A 12736-nucleotide genomic window follows, 5' to 3' on the forward strand; every position below is an offset into this window, starting at 1 on the left:
TATTAACCAGTCTTTGCATGTGCTTAAGCACATGCCCTGATTAGAAAAGGCTTTTAAATATTACTTAAAGACATTACTGTCTTTCTGCTAATGACCTTAAACACATTTGATAGTTGAGTTCTTCCAGTCATATTTTTAGGGAGGAAATGCCAGGAATGAGAAATTAAAGGAGTTTCTAGGGATTGGCGAGTTACAGTTTTGGAGGAGAAACGGGCATTGCAGGCAAGGGCGGGGGACAGAAGAAGAAGCCGGGTAAGGCCGGAGAGGCAATTACACTGGATGAGAAAAGATAACTATAAAGATCTTCGTTGACTACAGTAGGTATTTCTTTCAAAAACAGAAATAGGGTCTTCAGTTCTGTGTGTTACTCAATGAGTTTGCAAGGTATACTGGCGAAGTGCATGTTTTGTACCTCAAAAAGCTGATTTGTACACAAAAAGACAATCCATTACTGTGTATAGCTGCTGTTGTTGCTGGAATTTTCTGTTGGGATAAAAAAAACTTTCTTTTTTTTGTTAAATCATTTTGGAAAATGAAGGCTTGTCTGCAAAAAGTGAAATGGAACATTTCAGTAGCATCCAATGTTGGATCCTTGATGCCTGGGAGCAGAAACAAGGCAGGGTGCTACAGGAAAAGAAAAGCTCTCCAGAAGAATATTTCCTTGGAGCATTAGATTTTACCCCTGTAACTGGCATGAGGTCACGTAAACCAGACTGGAACTGAACCACAATCTGTATTCCTATGCTACGGGAAATACCTTTATTTTATTTTATTTTATTTTATTTTATTTTATTTTATTTTATTTTATTTTATTTTATTTTATTTTATTTTATTTTATTTTTTTTATTATATTTTGTTACGTTATGTTACATTATGTTATGTTATTTCTCAGATTCAAAATACAAAAAAAAAAGAAAAGAAAAAGAATGGATCAAAACCATACCGCATTTAATGTTTCTAAAAATGATTATTTGGAAATGCAAAATATTGTATTTCCCTTTATGGAAAGATCTACAAATCATGTTATCCCCTGTTCCTTGAACTGAATTGTTCCTGAATTCGCTCTAAACTGCAACTTTGTTCCCCATGTAGTGCCATCTTACTGTTGGTAGCTGCGGCTGAGGTATGAAACATCAGCATTTACACATTTACCCCAGCATTTATCCCAGACTGAGAGAGAGAGGTCCCTGGCTGGACTATCTCTCTGCCTGTGACTTTCTGTATGGCACCCTTAGAGGGGAAATAACTTGCTTTAACAGATGACTCATTCTGGAAAGGAAGACTGGCCCATAGGATTGATGAACAGGACATCTAACATTTAAGAGACGAAAGGCAGGTGAGATGAAACTCCCCCCTGTGACACACTCACAGCAAGGGAATTAATTCAAAATTCTTGTAAACAAACTGAGGCTCAAAAGCCAAAGGCCAGTGAGCACTGTCACAGGGGCTATTTAAGTTCTCCATCTTTTGGGACTGGGTGTAGCTCATGAAATTGGTGGGACTACAACAGCTTAGCTTCTCAGCCCTGCATGAAGTTGTCTTTACTTTTTGCAATGTGATTGTCATTGCTGCAAAACATAAAAGTAAATCAGCATGTGCAAGGAAAATCTTACTGCATTAGCACGGTTTTATTTTCTAGGCTTAATACATTTTGCAAGGAGACCTTAATAATTTACCGAGGAACGTCACGAAAGAATCATTTCGCTGTGAAAGTAATGAATCAGTATCTGAGGGGATTCCCTTTCATTAAAAGAAGTTAGAGAAGTAAGATACTTACTGTAAACTGTATTTGGCAGCCTCCCATGATATAATCTAAGAAAGAATGCATCTTGTGGATCTGCAGACAAGAAAGCAAGATATTTAAATTAGCTGTGTACTGCTAAAACATCAAAGAAGTGCCTGAAAAAAGTAGATTGGAAGGAGGAAAGGGACCAACTGAAAATAAGGTAAAGGACGAAAGCATTAAATATAGTTTGAGACAGAAAGAAAAACATAAACAAAGAAAATAACAAAATTCTAAAATTACAGAAAGGAAATTCGCATCTAAAAGTACAACCAAGCTCTGCTTCTTCTCGGTGGGAAGTCAGTGGAAATTTTGCTGTTGGTTTACGACGAACAAGAGCAATTTTGTAGAAGTGATGGAAGGATTAGAAGGGAAACACACAAAAGGCCAATTAGTAAGCCTGTAGGTGTAAAAGTTTAGTACTGCCTACCCCACTGCACAACAGCAGGGATAGGGCAAGAGAAATGAAAGAGGAGAGTTGGGGACAGTCAGCTTACTTTTGGGATTCAAGTCCTTGCCTTTAATTTTTGCAGTGGATCGGTTTCCATTGCTATTCTACAGGCAGTTCAACTTTGTTGTCTGTGTTTCCAAACACCATTAAAATATATCGCTGGCAGCTTCGTAAAGAAACAGCCAAAAAACCACGTATTTACCTTGCACTGGTTAAGGATGACGATGCCTGAGTTCTTGTAATTCTTCTTCTTTGCTTTGTACTTGGGGTTAATGCATTCCCATTGTACCTGTGAAAAACAGCAGTCACCACTCGAAGGAAAATTTATGTACAAATTGAATAATTAACAAAAATGGCACTGTCTGACTTCCACAGTTGACTAAATCCTATCAAATAATGGTGCACACAGAAGAAAAAATTAAAACCATTAACTATACAGAGAATGATCTTAATAGAAAAAGGCCCAGGGCAAACATCTGTCTTTGAACATAGACATGTGGACACAGCACTGAGAGAGATATCCAGATACATGTGTTGTCTTCCAGTCTTGTAGGTTCAGGTGTTACATAAGCAAGATTGAGGATTTTTGAGATGATTTAAGAGAAGAAAAAAAGAGGGAACTAAACACAAATGAAAATAAAGGAGGGAGCAACCCGATGCATTGTATTAACTACAAAACTGCCTATGCAGTAACCCTGGTGTTTTGTATTAAACTCATGATTGGAGAAATTCTGATCAGAGATCATCTCTCTCTCTCTTGAAAAAAAACAATAGGTTCTCCTTTAAGGCCAATAGTAAAAATAAAAAGTTAAGAAAAATCACTAAAAAGTGCACAAAGATGCAGTTAGCTAATTACTGATATGCTTGAAAATTATCCCTAAGAATCTATTAAAACCCATTTCTGAAAATGTTCTGACCAGTTTTATGAATAAATAGTCAATTTTACAGCAAAACAGCCCTACCTCGTTACTGAAATATGTTGTCCTCTTGCCATCATAATGTCTCCCAGAGTCTTACTGATTTCCACTTCAAATGTTCTGCCCTCCTCTGGTTTCAGGCAGAATGATAAGGTCAAGCTTTCAGACCCTGACCTCTAATGTCTGCAATATTATTCATGCATCTTACTGCAGGAGTAAAATGTACATTTGTATGTGAAAGTACCTATTGGCATTTGTAAATCCAGATTTGATTCTGTAATGTGTTATTAAATTCAGCTAAGAAAATTACTATTTTCTTCCAGGGAGGTGCTTTCAAGTGCTGGGAGAAAACATTTGTTGTTGGGTAACATAAAGAATATACCTCCAAAAGGAACAAGGATGACCTAACCTCCAAAAATCCCTATTATGACATTTTGAAATGAAACACATCATTCTGAAGTGTTACAATATTTTGCCTATAGTGAAGCCCTTTGTAAGTGTTGCAATACTTTGTCTATAGCGAAGACGTTCATATAGGATCTGAGCAAAGCGTTTGAGCACGTAAAACTGTTTTTACCTTATGAACATCCCCTGTGATTTCATCAAGCTTCAAACCACTGCCTAACAGCAATTATTTGGATGTCTCTGAAGTATTTCAGTCTTAGAGCTTTTGTCAAATGTCAAAAAAAAGGGAAGGCAAAACATATGGCTTTGGAGCAATATGAGACCTTTTCTGCACAGGGGAGGGGGAGTATTTTCATCATTGTGTTACTGGAGACAGGTGACAGAGTGAAGAAAGGGAAAAGGCAAAAAAATGTTCCAACTGCAGGAAGCACATCTGCTTGCTCTCCCAGTTAGCCTACAGCTCAATTATTTGTCTTGTGAAATGAATTTTCCAACTGAGAAGACAGGCAGACACAGGCCCACATGTTCAGGGAAAATCCTCCATAAACATTTTTTTTCTCTGCTCAAGAGAAGCAGTCAGGCTTAAGAAATAAAAGCCCTTCTCTCCAAGTAAAGAGAGTGCTCTGTGACACAACGCCAGAGTGCAATAAGCTCATATTTGGGAAAGCAATCTGGCAGTGAGGCAACAGCTCTGCCCACTCACATCTTGCTACATTGCTGTCCGGCAAAATGGTTTAGCATACAGTTGTCTCCAAACTTACTGGAAGCATTCCTACAGAGAAATTGTGCTGTCTGTATATTATAAAGAAGCTGTAATATATCAAATAGAGAGAAAAAATAGGAGTCAGGATTTGTGTTCCTCCCTTTGACACTGAACTACACTGGAGAGACCTCATTACTTTCCCCTGAACTTCCAAGGTGCACTTCCTTAATTTTATCATCCTCCAACAAGAACACTTTTCACAGTGCGGGTTGAAACAAGGCTGACCTGTATGAACCCTTACACTATGTACATAATTCCTCTCCTCGGTAAAAGGATTATTTAAGCCTGATAAACATTATGTTCATGTAATTGGTTTCTGGAAGAAGTTTACACTATATACGGAACAAAGCGGCATAAAACACTACTTCAGGGGAGAAAAATCTGTGCCTGAAAAATCAGCTTCTCTGTGCTAACTGTAAAATACAACTAGGAATGTTCACCTATCTTTGTAATGCATTTTGAGATGTATGGATAACAATTCTCAGCAGCTATCTAAAGCTCATTAAAATATTCCATGTGCAAGTCACTAACACATCACTGGCTAATGTAGATAATAAAGCAAAGGAAAGAAGAGACTAGCAAATTCCTAGAAAGTAGGAAAACAAAAAGAAAGAACAACTTTGCACCTATTAAATCTGCTGATGTGATAGTATAAAGAAGGGAAGGGAATAGGAGATGAGAGGAGGGAGAAGTCCTTTCCTAATTCATAGGTAGGTTTAAAAAAAACAACGACTGTTTTACATGAAACTCTCAACCTTCACTTATCCACCAAGATCCAGTTCTGACCTCGGCAATTCCCACAGCTTGAGTTGAAGATGTGACAAGCACAATTTGAAGGAAATTCCCTATACAGGCCTTGCCATATCTCCAGCTCTTCTAAAGGGAACAGAGTTGGGGTTTTTTACGAGAAAAAATTTCAAATATTTTGCTTGCATTGTGAGGCCGAGCTCAATTTTCAGTCTGTTCCTGCATTCCCAGTGTTGACTTGGTATCTGATGTTGTTTTTTATCGATTCATTTTTGTCTCTTAAATTAACTTTTCAGCTGAGAGGAAACTAATGCAAGAGTCTGCAATCTGACACTAACGGTAAACACTGTGAAGTTTGGATTCATCATTCTGAAAGTCACTCAGCATTTCCTCCAAATGCCTGGCAGCTCTGGGCTATGCGAGCTTTTTCCCTGTCAAACATTGCAGTGTATCTGAAACAGAAAGCAACTTGGGTTTATCTCCTGTTAATTTAAGATAAGTAGTGTTGCAAATGTTGGTAGTGAACCACCAGACTATACTGCTTTGGTGTTTCTGAGCTCTGAACTCTGGTGTTTCATACTCAGAAATTTAAGCCGTGTGGAGAATTTCTGAATGTAAACCAAACGCCATCCAGTTATTCTTCAATGAAAGTCGACAAACTAATGCTGACACTTGTAAGGTCCTAATCCTTTAGTTGCTGTAATAAGCAGACACAGATCCCTCAGTGGGATATTTTACTCTCTGCAGTGAAGGATGCTGCCTTCCCAAACATCCTTACACCTTCTCTCACCAAACCTTCAGGAGAGAAGAACAAATGGTGCAACCAACCCACGCCACATACCAGCAAAGGCAAGTGGAGGTGACTGAATGCAGGCAACCATTGTAGAACCAAAATTTGGAAAGTACGTGGTTACCGGTAGCACAAGCTTTTCAGAGAAAGAAATGAAGGTGTCAGGAGAGTTTCATGTACCCTGTAGCAAGAGAAATCATGATACAGAGCAATTCCTATCTCGGAGACCCTGTGCTCGCACACATCGGGCAGTCCTGTGAGGAAAGGGCTAGAGAGCTATGGCAAAGCCTGGGTTTTCATTAGCATGTTCTCTTGCCTCCCCTGCAATTCTTTTGTTTCTCTCTTATTCCTTCCTGTACAGCTGCTGCAACAAATTGCATAGTTTGTAAATGACAAAGGAGACATCACGATCTAATGGACAGGGTTAAAAAAAAACAATCGATAGCAGGCAGCATTATATCCTGTATGATTTCTTCCTGATGCCTCAAGAAAAGCAAGTCACTTTTAAGTGAACTGCAACTCCTGAAAGGCTGGTTTATTCCTGACATCCCTTCAGGCAAGAGGACAGGATGTTGTTTTTTTTCCCCTCCTTCTGTCCCAGAAAGACATCCACCATGGGAGAAGAGATGCTTTTAATCACTATCAGAGGTTTCCTCTGAAAACTTGCACCTGGGGAACAAAGTGAAAATCAAAGCATTTCTTGTCTCCTCAGCCAAGGCCCCCACCTCACCCGCGCTCCTGAGGTTGCACCACTGGTTGCCTAATCGTGTGCATGTGGCAGGTGGCTGACATGGCTGCACCCTCCTCGGAGGCCTCCGTTGCCCTCTCTGCGGCCAACAGCAGCTGCTGATGCTGCAGACAGTCCAGGACAGACTTGCCTGTCTCCTGATAAAACTGGACAGGGAATTGTCCGTTGGTGCCAATAAACTCCTTGGCCCTTTACTTAAAGGTCTCATCTACACTCAGTTATCTGAAGAGCAACCTGATGCGAAGGCCCTGAGTTAGGATAATAGTCAGATATCTGGACAAATGGGGGAACCAACTCACATTATTTAAGCCTGATAAACGTTATGTTCACGTAATTGTATGGGTTGGACTAGGTGATCTCCATAGGTCCCTTCCAACCCTACGATTCTGTGATTCTGTGGTTTCTGGAAGAAGTTTACACTATATAAAGACACCAGCAATCTTGTGCACCTCAGCAGCCTTCCCTGCCCCGCTAACAACACCCCAGACTTGCAGGAATGTCAGTAGAGGTAGTAAGTACAGCAGGTTTTTTTCCTCCTCTTTCCTTTTGTGTGTGTGTGTATACACACGTGTCCATTTTTATGTAATAACAGGAACAGATTTTTCCCTTACATAACTCCTGTGCTGCATCAGGATCCAGGTGGGCTATATTTCTATGAAATTTTTTCCCCCAAATCCCTCTGGTTTTGTTGCCTTCATTTGAAAAAATTGTGACTTTTTTCTCATTAGTGTAGGATTTCTCCTTTCAACTATGAAAAGCTTTAATAGTCCTTAAATTTGTATCATGTTTTTCCAATCTTGTTTTAAAATGTTTAGTAGATCAATATTAGAACATCTTATAAATTGCCACTATACACGAGTATTAAAAATATATATTATACATCTATTTGGAACAAAGCCTAAGCATACAATAAACTCTAAGTATTTACTAGTATTTCACTAAAAAATAACTGTCACAAATAGGGATGGACTTTTTCTTTCTGTGTTTTCTTGTGACAAGATTATGGTGAAGGAGTAAATGATGAATTCTGGAATGGTGGAAAATGCTAAATAGAAGATTTAGAAATGCCTGCTACAGATGTGCATTTGAACAACAGGATGTATTGGTGCCATTTTTTATTGGTGATCAATATGAAAACAGTCTAGGTGTCAGAATATCACAGTCTATGACAGCAAGGTAGTTTTGGAACAGAAACACACACCAAGCTATTACCCTACTTCACTGAAAAGGTTGTTCATGATCAGGAATTCTTAAAACAGCATGAATTAATTTCACCTGTACCACCAACTTAAGACCAACCAGCTTTCACAGAATTCAGTCTTTTCAGTCATCAAGAAGCAACTGTCACTACGGGGAGACATAATTCAAGACTTGTGAATCTCACCCAGGACCCGCCACATTTTAGGAAAGAAATTCATAAACTAATTACACCACTCCTGATCAAAACAGGTGATCAATCATTTCGAAAAGAAATCTCTCTTTCTCTCACGTACTACTGGTTCAACCACTAGCAAGCTGCCAGTGCTAGATTCACAACATTTATCTAAATGATGCCTTGTCTCAAACATAAATTCCCAAAAAATTGCACAGTGGAGGCAAGCCAGCTATAAGCTCATCTGATCAGAGGCTGACACTCAAAACTTGGGATAATCAATACACAGCCCAGGGATGGAAGTGAATCAGTCTTAGAGGCACTATCACCTCCTGTAAGTAAGTAAGCAAGCGACACATATCCATTCTGATCATCTCAAGTCATTCTATAGCAGTTGATAGATTGGCTACAAGATACTTTTATTTTGCCTGAGGGGAAGTTGAAGAATGGGTCAGAATACTCTCTGCTTTCTGGAGGAGGAACTATGTCCAATTAAAAGGCAACATCAAGATCCTTATCAACTCCTCAAGAGATGAGTTGAGCTGATGAAATGGTGAGAAGTACTAGCAGTTCACAGAAGACACACAGTTCTTCCTGCTCACCCGCACAAACTATGATGTTACTCCCACCTTTATTGCTTAATCCTTTTATGGCAACTTGTGGAGCTGATACCAACTAATACAGATGTTGCTGATGGGCAGAGAGGGAGAGCTGTGCCATTGGTGTAACCTCCTTTAACACCATACGGATTTGCAGCTGCTACTGAAGGAGAGTTTCTAGATCGCCTGTCAATGATAAATCTTCCCTCCTATTCTCTCCAGTTGCCTTGGAGAGTGAAAAACCCTGTTTGTCAATCACTAGGATGTTTTGATTATCTTTTCATTATCTTTTGACAAAACTATAGCAATGTACTGTAGCTGGCCATAAAGTCTACTGCACAAAAGAAAATATAACCAGAATAAAAAGTTTCACTCTGTCTCCTTAGCGACTCAAACAGGGATGTCAGACCTGAGTTCTGCTCTTTACACTGGCTTCCACAGCATCTGAGAGTAAATTGCAGGTTTTGGTCCTCATCACAACTCCCTGTTGTGATGCTATGGGCTGAAGGATGTAGCTGTCAGTTTTATTCCTCTGACTAAAAGGAGTACTACACAGAAAACGGAACATTTTCTGGTCGGAGGCTATGAAAATTCTTTTCTAGGAAGGAAGGACTATGTCTAACCTGCTAACCTCCTCACTCACATATATTTCTCTGATGTGGTCTTCCTTTTTAGAAATACCTAGCAACACATCCACTTGAAGGCAAACCACCTTTCTCCTCCTCTGCCATTCCCTCAAGGTTTACTAAACCATCTTTATACATAGTAAACACTTCGTTGCACATCCTTTTTTTGAGGGGGAGAATAAAACTAAAGAAAAAACTGATAAATGCTAATCACATTACTTAATGTTGCACAAAGGATGTTGAGATAAACTATGATGCATTTATGGGGTCCACAGCTAATGGCATATATTGCCTTCAGCAGCAATAGTTATTTTTGGAGAACAGAGAAAAAGGAGATAGGATGAGGGAGGGAGGGCAGGACAGAGAGAGAAAGAGAAAAGGAAATTGCTCTCTGTCTCCAGCTGAGTGACAAGTGCCATGGTCTCCCACACAAGTGACCTCTCCTGTACAGCATGTGATCCCCCACAATACTTTTTGCATAATAACTATATCATTTTCACCAGGGTCTGATCAAAGTCCCTACTGCTTGTTATTGCCTGTCATGCTGTTAGTGCTGACTGAAGCCTGCTTTCATCAGGTGCAAGAGCCATCTAGCATGCGCATGTATGTTTTTTGGGCAACATTTATTAGCCACTTAAATGACTATTACCTCCTATTGTATCCACTAAATCTTGTTTTCCTCTAGAGTAGTGTACAAAGCAAGGATTAGAGAAGAGGAGGGGAGAAGGACTGATTCTCACTGATGGCAATTGCATCCCATGAGAACTGCCTATAACAACAGGATTGGGTTACGCAGGTGCAAGCCCACAGAATAACTGCACGGTAACAACAGAACGAGAGCAACAAGGAAGAAATAATGCCACAATGGCTCAGGCGTGCGGAGGAGAAGAGCTGCACTTATGCAGTGAAAAGTACATTGCAATGTTACAGGTGAAAGACAGCCTGCCAAATCGCAAATGGCAAGCCCTTAGCAAGACAAAGGTTCAGGCACTTAAAGCATTGTGCAACATTAAAACACTCCTGGACGGCACTCTGATACTGCAGCATCAGTCTAGAACAAGAATTGACAAAAGGCTGTACTAACTTCTTATGTCTCTGAAAGAGTAACCAACCTTTTTGCTAGCTGAGGACACTTTCTCCATCAGAATAAAGAATACATAGTTTACCCTTCACAGCCATTCCTGGTACACCAGACTGCAAGTCTCTTGTCTTGGGCAACAAGCTGTCTGTTTGGGAAGGACTGTGACACTATTTTGAAGACATTTACTTTGGAAATACACACCCTTTACCACTCTCACACAGTCCCTTTCCCAGCCACAGGTATTTGTATACAAAATTGAAATGGTGTCACATCACTGGCCTTGTTAATGTTATTCACTCTGGGATCTGTTTCCCTCTTTAGGTAGGTTTTCTTTCCACTCAAATTCAGTTTGGTTTAAGCTTTGGCAGGTACGGATTCATGTAAGTGCTGTAAAAGCTGCAAAAATTCATCCTCTTATAAGTGGGTCCTGTTCCTCTGACTTAACTTGACTCTGAGAGAACGAAACAGGGGTTTGTTTACACTCAGGTTTTGTTTAGAAGTTATTTATAATGGGCTAATAGATGACTGATATGTATCAACAGTATTTTACATACATAAGCAACATTTGCTAAACTCTAGGTTGTTCTAAGAATGTCAATAGAAGATCCAGAAGAATCATAAAACCTTCTTGACCTATGGAATAACCTAACTGCTTACCATTTATTAAGCACCTTTTGACTCTGTTAGCTTTCTTTAACACATTATAAACAGAACCTTAACGTGAAGCCCAAATAAAGCTTATTAGGCATTTCTGTTTGGTTTTGAGATGACCGTGAAGCAGTGAATACAAATTATCGTCAGATTAGAAAACCAACATTTTTAACTACCCATCAGAGAATTTATCAAAACTAACACCTTCAGGAGTAAGTAATAATAGGAAATGACAATTTCTAGAGTTAGATATGCCAAATCACTTATCATATTGAATAATTACCATCAACTTCAATTTGAAAAGATCAAGCTGCCATAAAGAAGTAAAATTATTAATAAGCTAAAAATTTCATTTTCCCTTAGGACCGTAATTCATGAGATATTTAGGAAACTGATTAGTTTCATCATGATGGGTTCAAGTTAGAGCTGGCAGCAATGAACACAGCACAAAGTACAGGAAAGGCTGTTTTTTGTGTTTTCAGACTATCGTGTCCAGATAACAGTAAAACCTACAAGAGAGATCAGCACAACAACTAAACTCCCAGGAGACAATGAGGTGATGTCACTTGCTTTATTACAGGATTGTCTGAGGAACACTGCTCTATAAAGCTTACATATTGAGATTGCTTAAGTGGTTTCCACTTACCTGTCTTCCTTCCATAGCTCCCCGCATTTCCTTGAAAGTCGAGCTAAATTCTCCAATGAAGTCATGCTTTCCGTTGGAATCCCAGTCCCAAACTATGCACTGGGGAGGCAAAAGAGAAAGAACAAAAGAACACATTTTTCTCCAGACAGAAAACAGGTTTTATTGAAAAATACTGCAGGAGAAATTATGATATGCATTGGGTGGAGTATTTTTTCTCAAAGGAAATCACAAGGCATATTAAAAACATATTCTTGTCCCAATCAAAATGAAATGACAAGTGGAATCTCAACACAGCTTGCTGTTGGCTGATGAAAGCAAGTTCATGTATTTTAGAAAGAAAGGTTTCCTTGATTCCATCTTTTTGCTAGGTGTGAAAATACAGGATTATGTGTATTTGCATGTTCATGATCAAATGGTGTCCTGAATTAAGAGTAACTTACATAACTGAAGTGCTTTACAAATATAAATTAATATTCAAAACACTAGTTGCCATGGGTAAACATTACCATTCTCATTTTTACAGTCAGTGAAGGTGAGACAATAGCTACAGAGATCATTTTCTGAAATGGCTTTGAATTTATACGTATCAGTGTTTGGTGCCCGTATCTTGGCTGTTTTCCAGCTTTGCTCAATAGCGACTATTCAAACCAAACCGGGCTGGTAGTCATTCCTAAATTCATGCATAAACGTGAATATCTCGATGAATTTGAGCTGTGCGAATTTTATTGTACAGACATTGCTAAATAAAATTCAGCTAGCCAAGACTGAAGCACATAGCAATAACTACATGCTTTGCTAAATAGAAATTCTAAAACCAGCCCAAAGACAGCAAAGGCACTCACAACTTTAAAGAACAAAATCCCAAACCCAGCCTCATGGTCTCCCTAGCTAAAGCTCACGTACATTGACAGAATCAGGAGGCCTTTACTGAAAATGTTCTGCTACCAAACACCTCTTTCTCTTACTGTTTTTAACGCAGAAATGTCTCAAAGCCATCTGCACTGTCACATGAGAAGCGTGCTGACATTTGGCTATCAGATGGCTTGAGGGTAACTTTGAATCCCTCCCAAGGGCCAGAGTCTGGGCCTTGGTCTGTGCATGGGTGTGGGGTGATGGACTGGGTCAGTGGCAGTAGCAGAGGAGCCCCCTGGTGAGAA

At 39.3% G+C, this 12736-nt stretch overlaps 1 protein-coding gene across 4 annotated transcripts in view; it reads right to left on the reverse strand.

Annotated features, from left to right (window-relative positions):
* Positions 1-12736, reverse strand: part of CPNE4 (copine 4) — a 249600-nt gene that overhangs the window by 44337 nt on the left and 192527 nt on the right. For all 4 annotated transcript variants that reach the window (XM_074575177.1, XM_074575178.1, XM_074575179.1 and 1 more), the window contains exons 8-10: positions 11580-11678; positions 2437-2523; positions 1778-1837 (exon numbers count right to left, since the gene is read on the reverse strand). In XM_074575177.1, the coding sequence (XP_074431278.1) occupies positions 1778-1837; positions 2437-2523; positions 11580-11678 (246 nt within the window). The remainder of the gene's footprint in view (positions 1-1777; positions 1838-2436; positions 2524-11579; positions 11679-12736) is intronic.

This window comes from Larus michahellis, chromosome 2, assembly GCF_964199755.1.
Source record: "Larus michahellis chromosome 2, bLarMic1.1, whole genome shotgun sequence".
Classification (NCBI taxonomy): domain Eukaryota; kingdom Metazoa; phylum Chordata; class Aves; order Charadriiformes; family Laridae; genus Larus; species Larus michahellis.